This window comes from Dipodomys spectabilis, unplaced genomic scaffold (genome assembly GCF_019054845.1).
Source record: "Dipodomys spectabilis isolate Male_0828 unplaced genomic scaffold, ASM1905484v1 ptg000107l, whole genome shotgun sequence".
NCBI classification, from domain to species: domain Eukaryota; kingdom Metazoa; phylum Chordata; class Mammalia; order Rodentia; family Heteromyidae; genus Dipodomys; species Dipodomys spectabilis.
Genome location: NW_024870784.1, coordinates 4,224,842 through 4,247,312, shown reverse-complemented (window position 1 = coordinate 4,247,312; position 22,471 = coordinate 4,224,842). Strand labels below are relative to the sequence as shown.

At 38.6% G+C, this 22,471-nt stretch overlaps 1 protein-coding gene across 1 annotated transcript in view; it reads right to left on the bottom strand.

Annotated features, from left to right (window-relative positions):
• The window catches only part of Ttc3 (tetratricopeptide repeat domain 3), a 129,978-nt gene that overhangs the window by 25,244 nt on the left and 82,263 nt on the right, over positions 1-22,471 (bottom strand). Inside the window, exons 26-34 of the mRNA XM_042687181.1 lie at positions 21,720-21,856; positions 19,523-19,849; positions 17,533-17,784; positions 14,568-14,614; positions 13,438-13,494; positions 12,334-12,407; positions 10,326-10,490; positions 5,798-6,806; positions 4,621-4,686 (exon numbers count right to left, since the gene is read on the bottom strand). Of these exons, the coding sequence (XP_042543115.1) occupies positions 4,621-4,686; positions 5,798-6,806; positions 10,326-10,490; positions 12,334-12,407; positions 13,438-13,494; positions 14,568-14,614; positions 17,533-17,784; positions 19,523-19,849; positions 21,720-21,856 (2,134 nt within the window). The remainder of the gene's footprint in view (positions 1-4,620; positions 4,687-5,797; positions 6,807-10,325; positions 10,491-12,333; positions 12,408-13,437; positions 13,495-14,567; positions 14,615-17,532; positions 17,785-19,522; positions 19,850-21,719; positions 21,857-22,471) is intronic.

Sequence of the window (22,471 nt, the reverse complement as noted above, 5' to 3'; positions counted from 1 at the left end):
GGCTTCAGGCCACCAGCACCTGGCTTTCAAAGTGTTTAAAAGCAAGCTGGGCGCTGGTGGCTTGCACCTATCATCCGAGCAGGACCTGAGAGCTGAGGACTGCATTCAAAGCCAGCCCAGGCAGGAAAGTCTGTGAGACTCTTTATCTCTAATGAACCACCAGAAAACCAGAAGTGGCCCTGGTAGCTCAAGTGGTAGAGCGCTCACCTTGAGATGAAGAGCTCAGGACAGCGCCCAGGATCAGAGTTTAAGCCCCATGACCAACAACAGAAAAAAAATTAAAAAAATAAATACCAAAAAAATGAAGCTAGCCCAGGCAGAAAAGTCTGTGAGACTCTTATTTCTAATAAACTACCAAAAAAGGACAGAAGTAGAGCTGTGGCTCAAAGTGGTAAAGTGCCAGCCTTGAGCAAAAGACGCTCAGGGACAACACCCAGCCCTGAGATTCAGGCCCCAGGACTGGCAAAATTAAAAAAAAAAACCTAAAGAAAGAAAAAATTAATTTTGGAACTAACCTTAAAAGTTTCAAATGGAAAGTAGCTGGTTATTTCAAAAAGAGAATTTAGCAATTAATGACGTGACTTCAGTTATTTGTCTCTTGGACCAACTTAAGAAAACAACCCAGAAATTATGCTATAATGTGAAACACTGGCCAGTAATTTGTGTAAGGCTTTTTAAAAATCTCTCATACAGCTGGGACTGTCACCCGTCACATACTTGGGTCTGAACAGAGTATCTGTTGCTTAGCTGCTGAGGGCTGCCCTCCTGTGGCAGCCAGGCTGAGGAAATCTAGCCCAGTGACACCAAACCTGGGCCATCTTCTGTACCTCCCTCTTTCCCCCATTCGAGCACCTTCCTAGTATAAAAAGGCAGGAGGTAAATGCTTCAAATTTTGTGATTCATCAGAGAACTGTGAATTATGCTAGTACGATCCAATGAGTGAGTGTGCCTAAGTGAGCTCCAGGTTAAGCTTGGACAGACTCAAGAGCTTAGCAGTACAAATAGAACATGCGTTTAAATAATAAACTAAATGGTCAATCTTACTATGACACAGGATCAAGTTTTTATGGTTTCCTTTTTTTTTTGGGGGGGGGTGTCAGTCATGGGGCTTGAACTCTGGGCCTGGGCGCTAGCCCTCTGCTCTTCAGCTCAAAGCAAGTATTAGCTCCACTTCCGGTTTTCTAAGTGATTTACTGGAGGTCAGAATCTCACGGAGGGCTGGGAAGGTGGCTCAGTGGTAGAGTGCTTGCCTTTCATGCATGAGGCCCTGGATTCGATTCCTCAGAACTATATAAGCAGAAAAAAGCCAGAAGTGGCACTGTGGTTCAAGTGGTAGAGTACTTAGCCTTGAACTGAAGAGCTGAAGGACAGCACCCAGACTCAGAGTTCAGACCCCATGACTGACAGAAAAAAAAATGTCTCTTGGACTTTCCTGCCAGGGCTGGCTTTGAACGGCGATCCTTAGATCTCTGCCTCCTGAGTAGTTAGGATTACAGGCATGAGACACCAATGTCCGGCTTAGTTTCTTCTATTTTTATTCCTAATTTAGCAAAAGGATCACATTAATTTATATACTCAAGATCACCAAAAGAGACCGTAGAGAGGTGACACTTCCATGCTGTCACATTTAAACCTCATCACATTTCAGTGAGAGATATTTGTGAACATGCCCAATACTGATCAAAGTATTTATTTATGAATGACAAATGTAGACTCATTAACAACAGAGCCTATTTGGCTTAGAGCTAAGTACTACATAAAACACAGTCTATTTGGTATATAGTATACGTCGGCTTAAGTTTTTTTTTTTCTGCAGTCCTATTTGTCAACATACAAAGCTGACAGAATCTAAATGTGTTACAGTAAGTCAAATAAATTACCGCACATTCATACAACAAAATAACCAATAAAAGATTATGAAGAAGAGGCACTGTGGCTCAAGTGGTAGAGCGCTAGCCTTGAGCTGAAGAGCTGAGGGACAGCGCCCAGGTTCAGAGTTTAGGCCCCACGACCGGCAAAAAAAATAAAAATAAAAAAATACATATAATTAAATAACTTTAACAATTTAATGATTTAAATAATTTAAAATTTTAAAAGTGGAATAACAATTTAAGGAGTTTTAATAAACTCAGTTATCAGTTAACTTAAATTTATAATGTCTTTTTTTGGGGGGGAAGGGGCTTGAACTCTGGATCTGAGTGCTGTCCCTCAGCTCTTCAGCTCAAGGCTAGCGTTCTACCACTTGAGCCACAGCACCACTTCCAGCTTTTTCTGCTTATGTGGTGCTGAGGAATTGAACCCCAGGCCTCATGCATGCAAGGCAAGCACTTACCTCTGAGCCACCCTCCCAGCCCTAATAATTATTTTTTTTTCAGGTTTGAAATTTTTATTGTTATTATATAGGTGCCTAATAATTATAATTGGCTAAAACTATAGTTTTTTATTAAAATGGTAGCAGGTAACACCAAATTCTAACAATACTTCATTAGCTACCTATTGGGTTTATAAGTTATTCTACATTATTAATATTAGGACAGCTTAATTGTTAAATGATAATGTACTATTTTACTATACAGACACACTATAATTTAGTCTGCTACTGATAGACATTTAAATTGCATTTTTTTGCTGGAATAAATATAGGCAAAACATGGGGCTGGGAAGGTGGCTCAGTGGTAGAGCGCTTGCTTTGCATGCCTGAGGCCCTGGGTTCGATTCCTCAGCACCACATAAGCAAAAAGAAAAAAGCTGGAAGTGGTGCTGTGGCTCAAGTGGTAGAGCGCTAGCCTTGAGGTGAAGAGCTGAGGGACAGCGCCCAGGCCCAGAGTTCAAGCCTCATGATTGGACCAAAAAAAAAATATATATATATATAGGCAAAACAAATATATAAATATTCTTCCTTACTGGTCTCTACACACATCTGAATACAGATAGATTCCATGATGTCTTCCTAGAAATCGTTATTTACTATCCTCAATAGTATTCAATTAACTGTTTTGTTTTTTTAATCTCATATTGGATTATTTTTTCTTTTATTTTCCTCTATAAATTATTCTTCCTCTTTTCAGTCTTATGTCTTTATCATGCCTTTTTTTGTCCGTTCATGTCTTTCTTTATATTTTTTTCTTGGTCATGGGACCCGAACTCTGGGCCCGGGTGCTGTCCCTCATGTCTTCAGCTCAAGGCAAGTGCTCTGCTACTTGAGCCACAATGCCACTTCCGGTTTTCTGGTAGTTAACTGGAGATAAGTCTCACAGACTTTTCTGCTTGGGCTGGCTTTGAACCATGCAATCCTCAGCTCCCAGCCTCCTGAGTGGATTAGATTACAGGCGTGAACCACTGGTGCTCCACTAGTTAATGTCTTTAGGTTAATAATAAACAGTAGTAATATGTCACCTTAAGAAGATGGTAGCTTTGCCAGGCGCCAGTGGCTCATGCCTGTAATCCTAGCTACTCAGGAGGCTGAGATTTGAGGATCGAGGTTCAAAGCCAGCCTGGGCAAGAAACTCTGTGAGACTCTTATCTCCAATAAACCACTAGAAAACTGGAAGTGGTGCTGTGGCTCCAGTGGTAGAGTGCTACCTTGAGCTGAAGAGCTCAGGGACAGGGCACAGGCCCAGAGTTCGAGCCCCATGTCCAACAAAAGAAATATTTACCAATTCCCATTTGATTACTAGTTTTAGTTTAAAAGGCGATTTGAATTTTATCCAATACTCTTCCAGCAATTTCATAGTTATGTAATTTTCTTATAATATATTAAAATATGTCATGAATAATTTCTAAGTAATTCTTTTTTTTTTTGGGTCCGGTCGTGGGCCTGAACTCTGGGCCTGGGCGCTGTCCCTCAGCTCTTCACCTCAAGGCTAGCGCTCTACCACTTGAGCCACAGCACCACTTCTGGCTTTTTTTTTCCTGTTTATGTGGTGCTAAGGAATCGAACCCAGGGCCTCATGCATGCAAGGCAAGCACTCTACCACTGAGCCACCTTCCCACCCTCTAAGTAATTCTTAAAGTGAAGATCTTTCAATTCAATTTTTGTAAATAAGTTATTTATTTATTTACCAGTCCTGGGGCTTGAACTCAGGGCTGGACACTGTCCCTGAGCTTCTTTTCAAGGCCAGCACTCTACCATTTGAGCCACAGCGCCACTGCTGGCTTTTTCTGTGTATGTGGCACTGAGGAATTGAACCCAGGCTTCATGCATGCGAGGTAAGCACTCCACCACTGAGCCACCTTCCCAGCCCGAGTAAGTTTAATTATAAACACATTTTTATTATACCAGTTAAAACAATAAAACTATTATACTTTGAAATAAAGTATAAATGTGTGAGAACTGAAATTTTCCTTTGCCCTTTTCCTCACAAGAGTGAAAACCAAGAAACTTTTTGTTATATTCTAAAGCTATGTCTTGCTAATTTTTTTTGTTGTTGCTGCTGTTCTGGTAACTTTGAATGTAATTATCTGGCTTCATAATAGTTTTATCATTCCCAATTAAATCTGTAGTTTAATACTCTTTTAGTTTAATACTTTTCTCAGTACTGTGGTTCGAACTCACTGCTAGGCAGGTGCTCTACCACTCGAGCTATGCCCCAACCCTGGTTTAATATAATTTTGACTTACCTGTTGTGTCTCATAAGGACCATATGGATCGGTATTGACTGCTTGCTGTGTTACGTTGCAAGACACCTATAGAGAGCAAAACAAATTCCATTTTCTTCCATTTTTCTAGTAAATCTAGCTATAATGTTTTAGTATATGCCCATCGTTTTTCTAAGAACATTTTTCCATTTTGATGTTTCATGCTTCTTATACATATTTGGGTCATTGTTTTTACTTTTTCAAAGCTTCTTCAAAAACAGGAAATTCAATAGTCATTTAATGAATTCTCACCCTACAGAGGCAACTCTAAAGGAATTTTGATTTATTTTCATGATTTGTTAAGATGATAACATACAAATCACTTGTTTCTCTACATCTTATCTTTTTAAACTCTCATTCGTCCTGAGGTTTGGCAGAAGCTGAGCAGCCTAGACAAGATTGTTCCTTCTTTGTTTGTATGTGTTTATGCAAGTTTGCAAGATATACATATGTATTTCGGTGCTGGGAAAAGCTGTGGGTCTTCACATGCTAGTTAAGTATTCTACCACTGAGATCCATATCCAACTGCTTCCTTTATTCATTCTTGGTAGAGCTGCCAGCACATGCAGGCACTCTAGGTTCGGAGGCTGCTTTTGTTGACCCTGCTGTTAACTTTGGGTAAGCTGGTGAGAGGAAAGCTTCACTGGTGGGACATGCATTTCCTTACAGATGTAGACACTTCTTTCTGTCCCCCTGCTTTTACTAACTGTGAAGGTGATGTTTTTGTTCCACCTGACTATTTTACCTTATTTCTCATTTTGGGCAGGGAAGGATTATTGATTAGATCCAAGCTTCTTTCAGACAAAATTATTTATCGTGCCTCACAAACGATTTAATATTTTAGAAATATTTTTAGGCTAGGCACCAATGGCTCTTGCCTATATATCTAGCTACTTAGGAGACTGAGATATAAGGATCAGGATTCAAAGCCAGCCCCTGCAAGAAAGTCTGTGATATTCTTATCTCCAATTAAGCACCAAAAAAGCCCAAAGCGGAACTGGCTGAAGTGACAGAGAGCTAAGAGTGCTAACCTGTAGCACAAGCTCAAGGACAGCACCCAAGCTGAGTTTAACCCCTACGACCAGAAAACAACAAATCAAAACAACAAAAAAAGGTCAGTTTAACTGTAACATTATTATCTTTTCTATTTCAGTCTTACCTGTATGGCAACCTCCTGGGTATGTGGGACATCTGTCACTGCACTGGTACTTTCTGGGTTGACTTTGTTTATGCTGTTCCCACAGTGGTCATCAGCTCCATCAGTCTTGCTCAGGGGTGTATTGGCTTCGTCTGGGTTACACTGTGATCTCTCAGATATTCTCAAAGACTCCTCAAGAACATGTGTTTCAGGGGCAATCTGGCTGCCAGAAACATTCTCAGCATTCAAATTATGACTGTCAAAATATGCAGCAGCGTTTGTATCTGCTCTGTCACTGGCTACAAAGGACGGCACCACTGGTATTGATCTCTGCAGTGGATATTCAGAAGAGATGCTGGCCAAAGGTGTGTACATGCTGGTATACTGGGGTAACGTTGGTAGTACGTTTATGTACGTTGTTGGAGGCTGGGTGATGTCAAATCTCTGAAAAGGAACATACGTACAGTATCCTGTGACCAAGTGGGACTGAGTCCAATAGGTTGGTTTCACCTCCTCAGGAACTGGTTTGGGAGAATGTGAGGGAACTAGTGTGTGATTTGCATCTTCAGAGGCTGGAGTGGGAGAATCTGAAGAGACCTCAGTGGGTTTGCTCTCCTCAGAAACTGGACTGGAAGAGCTATCAGATTCCAGCTGGGGCTTCACATCCTCAGGAGCTGGTACTGAAGACACGTCAGGCACAGGTTGGGACTTCACATCTGGTTTAAATTCCCTAGCTGCAGGGTTCAGTGGCAGTTTAACACGTAAATAGTCCCCTGGCTTTGAAATCTCTTCTACTTTAGTTTTAATGTTTTTCTTCTTCCTTTTTTTCTTGAGCCGTAAAGCAACTTTTTTCAATGCAATACAGTTATCAATCACAACAAAACGAGGACATCCAAGGAGAAAAGATTTTAAGCCTCCTGCTTTTGCTAGTATCTGTCGAGTTTCTTCTGGGAAAAACTCATATTCTTCAGAGAACATTTTGTTACTCATATCCAAGGGACCATGTTCCTCCAACAACTGAGAAAAATAACTTGGGGAAAAAAAAATCCATTTGTGTGAGTTATTATAAGAAAGTTCTTGCATATATTTGAAAAAATTTGTATTATCCCAAAACAAAATATGTTTTTCCACTTTTCATTGATCTTAAATCCTTTCAACAATAAACATAACAACAAACATAAGGTTAACTAAAACCAGTGATACACTGAACAAAATGTTCTCCATTCCTCTGAAAATAATCCTTTGTAATTCTTGAGGGAAAAGCAAAAGGAGATAAGAAATTATCAATTTCAAAAACATATTCTGTAAATGATTTAAAAAGTGAAAAACAAAAAATATTATTTTTTGGGTGGGTGGTAGAGGAACTCAAGAATGTCAAATAAAAATACCAAGCGAAAAGAGGAAATCAAATAAAAAAATCCTATTTATCTGCATACAGTAAATAAATTAAAAATTTTCAAGCCGGGCGCTGGTGGCTCACGCCTGTAATCCCAGCTACTCAGGAGGCTGAGATCTGAGGATTTCGGTTCAAAGCCAGCCCGGGCAGGAGAGACCGTGAGACTCCTATCTCCAATAAACCACCAGAAAACCGGAAGTGGCGCTGTAGCTCAAGTGGTAGAGCGCTCGCCTTGAGCTGAAGAGCTGAGGGACAGCACCCAGGCCCAGAGTTCAAGCCCCATGACCGACCAAAAAAAAAAAAAAAATTTCAGATCAGGAATGTACACTCATTCAGAGAACTAAAATTAATCAAATCTGATCAATAAATCAATGCCGTTCAAGACTTGAATCTCCAATAAGGAGAATCGTTTTGTTTTGTTTTGTTGTTGTTGTTGCTGGATCTTGGGGCTTGAGCTCTGGGCCTAGGCGCTGTCCCTGCACTCTTCAGCTCAAGGTGAGCGTTCTACCACTTGAGATACAGCGCCACTTTTGGTTTTCTAGTGGTGTATTGGAGATAAAGAGTCTCACAGACTTTACTGTCTGGGCTGGCTTTAAACTGTGATCCTCAGCTCTCAGCCTCATGAGTAGCTAGAATTACAGGCGGAGTCTAATTTCTTAGTGACTCCAGTTCTGTGCATGTTTCTATGTGACTACATTGCTACACAGATCGACCTGCAGAATGCCAGTGCGTGTTGGTCAGCATGGGGAAAGAACTTCAAAAGTTATTTGAAGTCTGCTATTCTAGGAGAGCCCTTTTGAAAATCACTGCTTTGTATATGCTCATGATTCTCATTTCAGAATGTCACTGTTGTGTCTAACACACTGTATGTAATGCTACCAGTATTCACCTAGCTCTCCTGCTAGGCTGTATGTTCTACCTTTTCTGGAATCGACAATAGTGCTTATAATCTTACGTGGCTAACTAAAACAACTAAATGGGGATTTAGGAAAAACTATACAAAACAATTTGCTTCAACTATCTAAATCAGGGTGAGAAACTTTTTTTCCTGCAAAGGACTATTTGGATATTTATAACACTATTTGTAGCCATACAACGTTATGAATACAGGCAGACAGGCCACAGGCATCTGAAAAATAGCCTATGTTTCTGTCCTATCATGTATCAAATGACTTTGTGGATGGCCCAGATGTTCCCTAGTTCATAAAATGTTATAAGTAGAGGTGCTATGAGACATAATCAGGCTAATTCTCCATCTAAGCTGAGAAAGGTTAATTTGCAGCAGTTACCTTAGCATTCTTGACACCTTTGTCCAGTATTTTTCTACTCTAAACAACTAACATACAGAAGTTGTTTCAGTTTTCTTTAACACACTGGCCATTAAGGCCTTAATTCTTAATGCAAATAATTATGTTTTTAGATATACCTATAACTTAATTTTATATTACTATATCATATAAATTCTATATGAAAACAATGAAATAGGTCTTTTTTAAGTCATAAACTTCTTTCCATACAATAACAAGAAATTCTGTTAAGAGAAAAAAATACCACTAAACACATATAGTTTAACTTCGGTTTAGGAAGTTTGAAGTGAATTCCAGGATATTTTAAGAAATGTAAATATAATTTTTGTTTCCAAATTGTCATCTATAAGATCTCTGGAAGTATTTCAATTCTGAGGAAAATAAACAACAACAACAGAATAGGAATGATGGAAGTAAGCAAATAGAAGAAATGACCATATGAGGATGGAGAACAGGACTCTGGGAGAATAGTTAACATCTACATTAATTTCTGTCTCATACTACTTCTCAATTACTTGAAGGCCTTATGTACTATATTTATTAATACTAGCTCAAAATGGTAAGTCATTTCCTACATTTTCCTCAAGTTGTTCTCTATACTGTTTCATTTACCTCACTCAAACTTGAATTGTTAAATTTCATAATTGCCTGTCAACCCTAAAAACCAAAGTTACTTTAATTAGAAGGGAAAGTGACAGAAAAATCAAGAAGAGGGGGTAACAATGGTTGACAAGAAACCTACTCATTGCCTTACTTATGTAACTGCAGCCCCTCTGTACAACACCTTTACAATTAAAAAAAAAAAAAAAAGACCAAGCCAGGTCAGAAAGCACTCACCACCAAAAAAGAAAAAAAAATGAAATAGTAAACACAAATAAACATTTCGAAACATTAAAAAAAATAGTATAGGGTCAGTATGGTGTTAATTCTAAGAATTTGGGAGGCAGAGACCGAGAAGACTGAAGTTTGAGGCAAACCTGTGCAAAAAACTAAGATCTAATCTGGACAAGAAAAGCTGGCCATTGCAACACACAGCTACAATCTAACTATTCTGGAGGTATATGGAGGATGATCACAGTCCAAGGTCAACCAAGACCTTATCCAAAAAATAAAACAACAACAACCAATTCCAAACTAAAGTAAAAAAGACTGTGACTGTGTCTCAGGTGGTAGAGTGTCCCCGAGGCCCTGACTACTTGATACTGCCAAAAACAAGGCAGGGGTAGGGGGTTCTGTATTTATACATTATCATAACCGAACAATTATCATCTAAGTTAAAGTATTAACAGCATTCTGGGATCCTGTCTCCAATGAAAGGGTCAGAATTCATCAAGCTACACAATTTGTCATTCGAGTTTTGAGATGACAAACAAATCTATTCAAATAAAAAAATGAGATCAAATCATCACAGGATTTGTTGAATAAATATCTTAAAAATTCTTTCTAGCTGGGCACTAGTGGCTCACGCCTAGCTACTCAGGAGGCTGAGAACTGAGGATCCAGGTTCAAAGCCAGCCTGGGCAGGAAACTCCCTGAGACTCCAATTAACCACCAGAAAACCAGAAGTGGTGCTGTGGTTCAAGTGTTAGAGCTCTAGCCTTGAGCTGAAGAGCTGAGGGACAGTGCCCAGGCCCAGAGTTCAGGCCCCACGACTGACAAAACAAAACAAAACAAACAAACAAACAAAAGTACTGTTTCCACTAAAAGACCAAAGGAGGATAATCATAGGAGAAGATCACAAAGTCTCAATAGCTATATACACATGATTGAATAAAATGATGTTTATCAAAATAAACAGTATCAGCCTTGGCATAAAATAGTACTGTTAGGAAAGGAATCTACTTACTCATAGAGGGTTGAACATTTTTGTTTTGGGTTAATATCCCATAGCTTCTTATTTCGGACAACATATTCACTACTGTGCTGGTCATAGAGAGCTTCAAATTCTTCTACATCTTGCCGAAGATGGTCAGGCACTGCAAATGGGCCTGCTGCATCTGAATTACGCCTGCTGATTAAAAAACCATTTTGAGTACAGTAAACTTTTGTCTAAGAATATTTCACTGAAGTGAGGCAGCTATGGTGTGGGGCACTCAAATAACAGGCAGAAGAATATGTAATTGAAATAAAACAATTAATATACACTAGGACAATCTTAACTGTGATTTATATGTAGTTTTGACCAAACATCACAAATGAAATAAAAAATTTAAAACCACCAAGAACTTTCAAAAACAAAATTTTAAATTACTACCAATATATTACACAGCTGATGTGGAGAAGCTCAGTCAGTCCTGATTTATCACTGTATATAGCATTATGTGTTTCTTTGTCCTGAATTGGGAAATTCTGCCTCCTCCAAAACTAATGGTACCCAAAATGCAAGGTTAAATTTATGGTAATTCTTTCTAACCAAAGCTACACATAATGTTCTTAAGTGATAAAACAAAACTTTTCCATTAGTTGAAAGGTGGCAGGTCTTTGGCAAATTGGCAGTGTATGAGAAAATGAATCAAGATTCAGGCTTCTGCAGCACAGTACTGAACTCCATGCTTCTGAAGCATGTGCAGCTCCTCCTCAAAGGTGCCTCCTTGGAACCAAACGAAGTGTGTGCACATTGATAATGTGTACTTCTGGTGATTGCAGTTTAAAATCCTATTTTTAATCAAGTTTTATAAAAACGTAAATGTTTCACTTTTCTTAAGTAATGTTGTTAGCACATAAACACTTCACAAATGCTTTCAGGAAAGGAGCATACATCTGTCACTAAGCAATGCTCTAAAACTAGGTAGAGATAGGGAAAACATCTTCCCTGCTCGTTTTGAGATTTCTCTTGGCTCCAAAGAAGAGGGATTTCCTTATTGACACACACGTAACCACATTGGCAGGAATGCTTTGTGGTATGGGAAAACTCAAAATCCATTTCTATGTCCTCCTCTCCCTCTCCCATACCAGCAATGACATAACTCCCTAAAAACCAGAGACCTGTTAAGACTTGATTCTCACTCATAAAACCACCATGGAGATAGAATTCCCACAAAAGTACTGGTCCCTCTCTAGAGATTGTGGATCTTCCGATGACTTATTTTGCTATTTCAATCTTGGAACTTCCCAGCCTCCAAAATTATGAAAACAACTGCCTGTTATAAGCCACTCAGTTCATGGTATTAAAAAAAAAGACTCCCCCCCCAAAAAAAGCCCACTTTAATGTTTTGATCACTAAAAGACCATGGTAAAGAGGTTACTCCTCTTCTCTAGTTTTACTACTTACGACTATTTCTTTACCACTTAACCAGATGGCAATGAATATAATTGATACATAAGACTAACCCATAACATTATAGCTTGACAATATACCTTTTAGTGTTTTATTATAGCAAACAAAAGCAATTATTAATATGATATTCCTTCATTGAACAATTGAAAAAGTATTTTCTTCTTTTTTTTGGTCAGTACCAGGGTTTGAACTGAGGACCTTGTGCTTCCTCAGCTTGCTTGCTTGGCTAGTGTTCTACCACTTGAGCCATGTCTCCAGTCTCTCTTTTTTTCTCACTATTTTTGGAGATGGGAGTGTCAATGTCTTGGGTTGGCATTGAACCTCAATCATGCTGAGCCTAGCCTCCTTCTGTAGCTAGGATAATAGGCACAGGCCAATGGCACCAACTTAAAATATATTTTCTGAGGACTGGGGCCAGGGCTCAAGTGGTACAGTGCCTGCCAGTAAGTGAGGAACCTGAGTTCAAACCTTTAGAAAGAGAAGTTAGGGAAAAGAAAGCATCAGTTTATTTTATAGCACATTAGATTAACATGACTTAGTAAGTGAAAATAAGCAAAAACTTACAAAGTTTACTTACTTATGGTCTTCCCCTGAAGTGTTAGAGTCATTATTTGGTGTTACTGAGGCTGTTCCAGATCCCACTAACATTGGCTAGTTTAAAAAATAGAAAAATGACAATGATATTCAACCTTGAAATTTTATAAAAGAAAAAAATTATGCATGAAGCTTTAGACAAGCATGCATGGGCCACCAATATTAAAGCCCTTCCAAATTTTCTTGTATATAGGAATGTAGCCAGAATAAGTTCAAATTAACATTTAGGGTAGTTTACAAAGCTCCAAAAATGTTAAATGCCATTTAGTTTGAACTCCCTTGTAAAGTCAAAACCATCCAGTCTGCTTTCACCCTCTTCTACCACTAGTCCACAATCATTCCTTCTTGCTGCTGTCTCCTCCAAAAATACATGCAATACTAACTAGAGCCAATGAGAACTCACAAGACCTAAAACAATGCCTTACTTATCTCACGGGCTTGAAGGGAAGAGGGGATAAGGGATTCTATCAACTTTAAGATTGGTCAGATGACTGCAATTAATTATTTTTAGTATTTTAGGTAAGAAGTATTTGAACAGAAATGATTCTAATGAAAGCTTCTGGATACTGGAAACTAATATTTTGCTTTCTTAGATTTCCATAAAATTAGTAATAATAGAGAATTATTAAACATTTACTACCTAATAGGTATAATTTTGCCAGTTTATGAAAAACAAACATCACTATTATTCTAGTTAAACCAATACACACCAGGGCACAAAGAAGTCAAACAACTTGCTTAATGTCACAGATAATAATGGTAGAGCACCAAACTATGTGTCCAGGCCTGCTGGCCCCACAGCTGGCGGGGCTACTGTGCCCTGCTGCCACTCATGTGGAGTTTAATGACAATACTGAGCTTGGAAATCTAGAAAGTATAAAAGTGTCTTTTAAGAGTTATTTATGTGCAATATAAATCTTAAAGTTTCTTGAAATATAGACTGCCAAATAGCTTTTAAGTTTGAAAAGTCTTTTTCTACAAAATGTTTCAAAAGATTCCAATAACTGCTTATAAATTAGAAAATTTATGTATCAATGGAGTATTTTTGAGAACTCAGAAAAGAATGAACACGGAGGATATTCCATACCTTTGAATCTTTTGGTTTCTTTTTCTTGCCTTTATTTTTAACCTTGGTAAAACCGAACTAAAAAATGGAGGAAGAAAAAAAAAAATCAATGAACATTCAAATAGAAGCATTATAAAGCTGAACAGAAACCATATTCACTTTCATAAAACTAGTCATAAGTTAAACTTGTTATAATTTAAATATACATAGTTTAATTAGTAAAAATAATTCAATAGTATACTAGCACAAGTGGCATGACATAATAGAAAAGAGAAAAAAGTTTAATGATCCCAATGTTGAAACTAAAGCTAAACTGCCCCAATATTTAAAACTTATTTTCAACAAGGATTTATGTTATTTCCAGTCATTAATCAGACCTTTTGCTATTAGGACCTGAACTCGGCATTGTGCTCGCTAGACTTGTTTGCTCATTGTTGTGCTCCTCCACTTGAGCCATGCTTACAGTCTGGCTGTTTGCCAGAGACACAGATGGAATCTCAAAGACTTATTTGCCTGGGATGACTTTAAGCCACGTTCTTGCTGATCTCTGCCTCCTTGGTAATTAGGATTATAGGTTTGTCTCATTATGAGTCTAGCAGAGTCTCTTTGTTCTCCTTCTGGAGCAAAATATTACATTTTTCTTTTTTCTTTTCTTTTTTTTTTTTTGGGTTTGGTCGTGGGGCCTGAACTCTGGGCCTGGGCGCTGTCCCTCAGCTCTTCAGCTCAAGGCTAGTGCTCTACCACTTGAGCCACAGCACCACTTCTGGCTTTTTTCTTTTTGTTTATGTGGTGCTGAGGAATCAAACCTAGGGCCTCAGGCATGCAAGGCAAGCGCTCTACCACTGAGCCACCATCTCAGCCCTATTACCTTTTTCTTGCCCCAAGAATTCTTCCTTTTTTCTTTCTAGTATTAACATGTATTAGTTATAAAACATTATGAAGACTAAATCCTCAGAGTGCACTGATTCGTGCTTCAACTCTAAGAGAAAGAGATTGGCAGTAACTATCTAATGAACTAGTTACCCAGAGCCCTCCTTATTTGGTTCTGAAATGCAACCTGGCCATGTAAATAAACACTGGCCTGGCTCCTCCTTGCTCTCTTTGACAAACACAAATTAGAATCTAAGATTTAAATTAGTCAAGTAGCTTACCGGTGCCTCACCACTGTCTTGTTTCCTTAATACGGTACAGCGGCTGTCTGTGGGAAGAAAAGAAGTTCTGTAAGGACACACTATTTACAAATCCATACTACAGACTATAACCTACCCTTAAACTACAATGAGGCCAACAAGCGAGACTACATTCTATTCCTTAATTGGCTGTGACACAATTTTAGTGAAAAACTAAGGGCAAAACAATTGGTTAAATGGGAAGCCAACTACACAGAGCCATACAACTTCAACCTAGTCGGCATATGAGTGTGCCTTCTGGGTGCCATGAACATTGGAGATGGGAATATAGAGACAAACAAGACAGTCCTTGGTATCAAAATACTCATGTTCTACTGGAAGAAGATACCTGTAACCCATATTAGAAGCATAACAATGAAATAACAGGGAGTAAAGTATTCAGGAAAGCAGCCAAGAAATAGAGGGACACTAGGGCCACAATATGAGCAGTGAGGAAAGCACAAGGTAGGGGGTGGGGTCAGAGAACTGATGGAAGAGAGACAGTGAGCCCAGACAGATACGAATGTATTATGTAGGCAAAACTAGGCAAAGGTTTCCTGAAAAGAATAATTATGAGCTCAGGCCTGTTCTAGAAGAGTTCTAGCAGCAATACAAAAGGAAGATTAGATCAAAGTTAGTTTGAAGGCTGCTGCAAGCCTAATAATGGGAAAATAACTAAAGTCTTGCCTAGGGAAGTGGGATGGACAAGAAAGGATAGATCAAAGAAAAGCCTTACTTAAATTGGTGACAAAGTAGTTAAGAACTGGGAAAAGAACAAGAATCTAGACTAATCTCAGGGTTGCCTGCTTAGGAAATAGATATACAGTGTTAATTAAGATAATTTACTATGCCTGTAATCCCAGCTACCTGGGAGACAGAGTTCAGAAGGATTGCAGTCCAAAGCCAGCCACGCAAAAAGATTAGCAAGATCCTTTCTCAATCAAAAAGCTAAGTGTGCTTATATATGCCTGTGAATATGTGTATGCAGGAGGCTGTAGGTAAGAGGACCAAGGTCTGAGGAAGGCCCTAAAAGCACTGACAACAAAAACAACAACAAAAATTGGAACCTTTACCTGAAAAGTAACAAACATGCCAAAAAAAAAGAAAGACTGGAAATGTGGTTTAGTAGTAGCTACTTTTAGCAAGCACAAGGTCCTAAGTTCAAATCAAATATAAATATATGTATATATATATATATATTTTTTTTATATACTATACATAACACATTGTATTTTATATAATATAAAATATACTCTATGTGTAGTATTATGTAAAATACTTTAAATGAAAGTGATAAGGGGCTGGGAAGGTGGCTCAGTGGTAGAGTGCTTGCCTTGCATGCATGAGGCCCTGGGTTCGATTCCTCAGCACCATAAAAGCAGAAAAAGCCGGAAGTGGTGCTGTGGCTCAAGTGGTAGAGCACTAGCCTTGAGTTGAAGAGCTGAGGGACAGTGCCCAGGCCCAGAGTTCAGGTCCCACGACCAGCCCCCCCCCCCAAAAAAAAAGTGATAAAACTGTAACGATCTGAGGTGGAAAACAGTGTTATCAGACTTGAAAGCCTGTTGAGATGACCAATAATTTGTAGGTTGCTTCTGGCTGCATGCCTAGAAGCAGACACACAGCAATAGCTAGAAGTACTGAGTATTTCTGGCACAGAGCCTAAGAAGTAGAGAGAATGAAGAATGCCTACTGAGGGGACTGGAGGATATGCTCTTGTTAGTTGTCTTCCTGTATGACCCAGACAAGCATCAGGTTTTTTAAGCTCAGTCCCAGGACAGCATTTCTTACAACCAGCAATAAACTAAAAGCAATAAATTGAGGCTATCAAATAGCGTGTCTTCTCATCAGGAAACAGTGCCTTGAAAAGTTAAAGCTGTCTGTATGTAAGTGAGCACTTTACAAAGAATCTAAATAAGAGTAAACTATTCCTTACACTGTATTTGAGCTTTATTTTTTTAATATATTTTTATTGTGAAAATACTGTACAGAGGGGTTACAATTACGTGGGTAAGATAATGAGCACATTTCTTATCAAGCATTGTAGCCTCCTGCTTTGTTTCCCCTTCCTGTCCCTTCGTATCTTCCCCATCCCCGCCCCCACCCCCAGTTGTAAAGTTCATTTTTCGACATAACGACTTGTACATCTCATTGTTGCAATGGGTCCTCCTGTATCCCTGTTTTAACAATTTGTTTTTTCCCTTCCCCTCCACATATACCAACATCATATATAGTGAAAGCAGGGGTTGTACCATGGGGGAGGGACATTCAAGGCAACAAAGACATAATCTTATATGTATTTGAGCTTTATAATGTGACACTGTTGTTTTAAAGCCTGACCTGTGACATATACCATTTGAAACTCCTAACAATGCTCACATATAAAATATATAAAATAATGTAATACTCACATAACAATATACAAATGCTAAGAAAAGGTGAGAGAAGAGACCGTCCAGGACAAATAGGATCAGAGATAAGAAATTAAAAAATAAGAATATTACAATTTTGAAGTAGAAAAGGATCACATAGACTGTGAGCTCCAAATCATTTCATTTAATGATGAGGAAATAAGTCCAAGAGAAGCTATGGAACTGATTTCCAGCTGGCCTTGTTCTGCCAGGTTTGACTCCATGCCATTACTCAAAGAGGCCTTGACATTCCCTACTTCTCAAAGCCCCAACACTTACCTGTCCATTCCACTTCTACCTTGAACTCCACCTGTTCCACAGCTTTCCTACTGTGAGGACCAAAGTGCAGAGTACTTCCTTTGAAGTCCTCAGTCCTTCCTCTCACCCTTCTTCTTCACAGAGTTACTATTGTCAATCATAAATCCAGTTGTATCAGTTTTCATTATTTCCCACAGTAAGTATGTTAGTGAGCTAAGTCTCTCACAGATTATTTTCTCCTAAAAATGTAACATATATAAATAAAAACTTGGTTCACATACCCATTATATCGAAGAATTCATCTAAAGCACTGTGCAAAGCTGGGAACTTGTCTCTGTGTTCTTCTAGCAGCCATATTAAACAACGTGCTTCTTTTAATGATGTTGGCTCGCAGAAGTAATCGAGTTTCTTTCCTTCTATAGAGGCTAGTTTATGCCCATATTTCTCATTCCAGAGAAAAGTCATGATGCTAAAATCAAGCTCTTTAAGAGATGTTCCATATCGAGAAAAAAACGGTCCTGTGGCATCTAGGCCTACAATAAAAATAAAACCCAAATCACACGAAGAGAGAAATCACTTACTTTAGTAAAATCACATTGCGTTTCATATTACTCACCATGGTTCCATTTACAATTGGTTTCTATTTTCAGTGAAAACATTTAAATATTTGAGAACAGACTTGGACAAGCTACTATACATTTTAGAAACACTATTCAACACTGACATGCTAATCATAATTCTTTTTAAAATGTTTATAATTAAGTAGTTGTACAAAGGGGTTACAATTACACTAAGTAATGTTATGAGTACAATGCTTCTTAGTCAATATTACCCCTTCATTTGTTTCCCCATTTTCCCCCTCTCATCCCTAATCTCAAGTTACATAGAATTGTTATGTATTAGTTGAATAAGGTGGACTAAAAACTTTTACATTGCAGTTTTATACTTAGGAAATGAATATATTATATTAAATACATTTCAATATAAAAATAGCTTTTCATTAATTTATAATCATTTATAATTCCAATTAATAAGACTAACAAGATTTTAGCATGCTTTTCTGTATGTATTTTATACCAAGAAAGAAACTAGTAACAATCTTATCTCGTAAGAGTAATTTGCTGAGACCAGAAACCCATGGAAATCAACGCTCTAAGCAAAGGCATTTAGCTTTCTAGACATAACAAGCTTGCCATCTTGCTTTGTCTCTAACAATAAACTGAACAGCTTCTTCCTTGGAATACCGGAATTGTACAGCCAAATGTCTCTTAAAACCAGATGCTGTTGGCTCAGGCTTGTAATCCTAGCTGCTCATGAGGCTGAGATCTGAGGATCACCGTTCAAAGCCAGCCCAGGCAGGAAAGTCCGTGAGACTCTTATCTCCAATTAATCACCAGAAAATCAGAAGTGGCGCTGTGGCTCAAGTGGTAGAGTGCTTGTCTTCAGCTGAAGAGCTGATGGACAGCGCCCAGGCCCAGAGTTCAAGCCTCAAGACCAACCAAAAAAACAGCACAAAAAAACATAAGACAAACACAAAAACAGGCAGGGCTGGGTGTAAATGGCTGACACCTGTAATACCAGATACTCATGAGGTAGAGATCAGAAAGATTGAAGTTCGAGGCTAACCTGGGCAAAATTACCAAGACTTTATCTCTACCAGAAAGCAGAGTATATCAGAACACTTCCAGGTACAGGCAAGTTAGAGGTAAGATGACTGAAGTTCTGGACCAGCTCTGGGCAAAAATACAAGACCCTGACAGAAAAATAACACATAAAAAAGGGCTGGATGTATAGCTCAAGTAGTACAGCAGAGGCCCAGCAAGTGCAAATTATCATGCAAAAAGTGAAAAATAAATAAAATAAATTAAAATAGTAATTACATATCTATAAAATAATCTAAAAATGATGTGTGTGTATGGGAAAGCAGTATTACCTTGTGTGTATGTGCATGCTGGGGCTTGACCCAGGACCTGGACACTGTGCCTTAGCTTTTTCATCAAGGCTCTCATTCTACTACGTGAGTTACAGCTCTACTTCTGCTTTTGGGTGGTTAACTGAAGAGTCCCATGGCCTTTCCTCCCTAAGCTGGCTTGAACTATAATCCTCTGATCTCAACCTCTTAAGTAGCAAGGATTATAGAGTAGCATTTATTATTAATACAAATGTGTAGTTGTCATTTAAAAAGTCATACATGGTTAAACAGGAATATGAAAAAGTATTCAGAGTCTCTCCTTTCTAAATTACATCTCTTTGGAGTATAAGAGGACTTACCAAAACTATTAAGCTTCTGGAGCCAGGTTGCTAATTTGGGCTCCACTTCTTTAAGCTCACTCAAAACATGCAGAAATATTCTTGTTTTTACTCTATTTTTTTCTTGAATCAAGTGACGAATTACATAGTCTACTGCTTCATTGAGAAAATTTCTGCTAGAAAAACATGTTGTATAGTCTTCTGTGCTCAGAACTTTCCATGAAAGCAATTCTTTGAGAAGCTTGGAAGTATTCAATACACCAGATTTAATCTTGTCAGCATACTGCTTTATGCACTGAAGAATTCTGTCATCAAGGAACTGACAGTTCTGAACATTGTCCGTGGTTTCTAAAAACAAGAAACAAAGCAATTAAAAGAAATACAGAACAGACAAAAATTCCAACCTATAAACAATGTAATGTTACATAATAAATCATGGCAGATGAGTTCTTTCTTTAAATTAGGAATATATTGGGGCTGGGAAGGTAGCTCATGGTAGAGCGCTTGCCTTGCATGCCTGAGGCCCTGGGTTCGATTCCTCAGCACCACATAAGGAAAAAGAAAAAAGTCGGAAGTGGCGCTGTGGATCAAGTGGTAGAGCGCTAGCCTTGAGCTGAAGAGCTGAGGGACAGCGCCCAGGCCCAGAGTTCAGGCCCCATGACCAGACCACCCCCCCCCCCCAAATAAAAATTAGGAATATATTTACCAATACCTCTCAAAAAAAAAAAACCCTGGGCTGGGAAGGTGGCTCAGTGGTAAAGTGCTTGCCTTGCATGCATGAGGCCCTGGGTTCGATTCCTCAGCACCACATACCAGAAAAAGCCGGAAGTGGCTCTGTGGCTCAAGTGGTAGAGCACTAGCCTTGAGCTGAAGAGCTGAGGGACAGCGCCCAGGCCCAGAGTTCAGGCCCTACAACTGGCAAAACAAAAAACAAAAAAAAAAAAAACCCATGGAAGTTCACATTTAACACCAATAAAATGTGAGTACCTTCTGCCCTTCATTTGCTATAACTCAAGAAGTAATATTTGAAACCTATTCCCTTGGCACCCCTCAGTCTCAATACATATTTAGTCCTTTGAAGGCAAAGTTAGTAAGTCACTGAAAATGTTTTCACTAGGAAATAAAATTGTGATTGATTTATGAAACACTGTTGGAATGAAAAATAAAGGGGAAAAGACTTCATTCTGGGAGCCGACCCACAATAGTGGAAAATGGGGAAAACTCAAACTCAAACTGAAAACATACTGGCCAACTTGTACATGAGAACAGTGAAATTGCCTGTAAAAATTGCTGTGCTAAATCAGGGAATAACGAGATAAACAAGCCAGAAAGCTGGGTTATATAAACTCTATGAGCTGCCTCTGTATTTGAACACAATATTATTTCAGATAATGAGTAGCTAACAGTTCAACATGTTGGAAGTTAAATCCAGATAGTAGAAGGAATGACACTGTCAAATAATATGGAAGTCAGAAGATTATGTCCATCTTCACTTTGAAGAAGTTAACAGATAATCCGCCTCGAGCTGGTAGTAGGACAGCATGTATATTATTGTATGCTGCTTATAAAACCAGTATTCGTTGTACCAACTTATGCTTTTTTTTTTTTTTTTTTGGTCGGTTGTGGGGCTTGAACTCTGGGCCTGAGTGCTGTCCCTGTGCTCTTCAGCTCATGGTGAGCGCTCTACCACTTGAGCCACAGAGCCACTTCCAGCTTTCTAGTGGTTTATTGGAAATAAGAGTCTCACAGACTTTCCTGCCCGGGCTGGCTTTGAACTACGATCCTCAGATCTCAGCCTCCTGAGTAGCTAGGATTACAGGCGTGAGCCACGAGCACCCAGCTCTTATTTGCTTTCTTTAGAGTAATAAAATATAGTATTAAGATAACTGAAATCTGTATTTCAATTCAGTACTGATTAACAAGACAGCTTATAAGACAAATATTCATATCTGTACTTGTGAACAAGTATATACCATTCTTTTAATTTCTTTGTGTGCCCGTCCTGGGGCTTGACTTCAAACCCTGGGCACTGTCCTTGAGCTTTTTTTGCTCAAGGCTAGCATTCTACCATTTGAACCATAGCCCCACTTCTGGCTTTTTCTGTTTATATGGTACTGAGGAATTGAATCCATGGCTTTATGAATGCTAAGCAAGCACTGTACTACTACTAAGCCACATTCCCAGCCCTATACTATTTTTATGCCTTGGACTTGCATACCTTTCTGCTCTTCATTTTTAGGTGGATTACTTTCTCTTAAGTCTTCTTCCAGTCTTTCTTGTGCTAATTTTTTTGCCTCTTGTTTTTGGATTTTTCTCTTCAATTTTTTGTCTTCTTTCAGTCTTAGCTTCTCTAGGCTGATAAATATTTACAATTAGTGGTAATTTATCTGACACAATAAAGTTTAACAAACTATTTTCCTCTGCTTATTGGAGAAACCATTCTCTAAACAACAGGTTAGACATTTTGCTTTTTAGTTAGAATCTGATATATTCTGTTCAACATGGGGTACTTGTTTCATGAAAACAAAAATCTCAGTGATCAAGTAACTTATAATTAAGGATATAATATACAAATTGCACAGATGTTATTTCCATGTATATAAATTACAACACAAGGTACATAGGAATAGAGCAAATTACTCTTCATAAAAAAACACTATTTTCCCAGTATTGACCCCCACAATACGGGGATTTGATTGATAGGAATATAGTGAATTCTTTCCAACAAATAATTCTGTACTTTTCTTTTGCTTAGTCACAACTGATATTCTTCCCTCAAAAGAAAATGCACTTTGTAGAATGAAAAACAAGAAACAGGACCAATTTTTTTTTTTTTGGGTCCGGTTGTGGAGCCTGAACTCTGGGCCTGGGTGCTGTCCTTCAGCTCTTCAGCTCAAGGCTAGCACTCTACCACTTGAGCCACAGCACCACTTCCGGCTTTTTTTCTTTTGCTTATATGGTGCTCGGGAA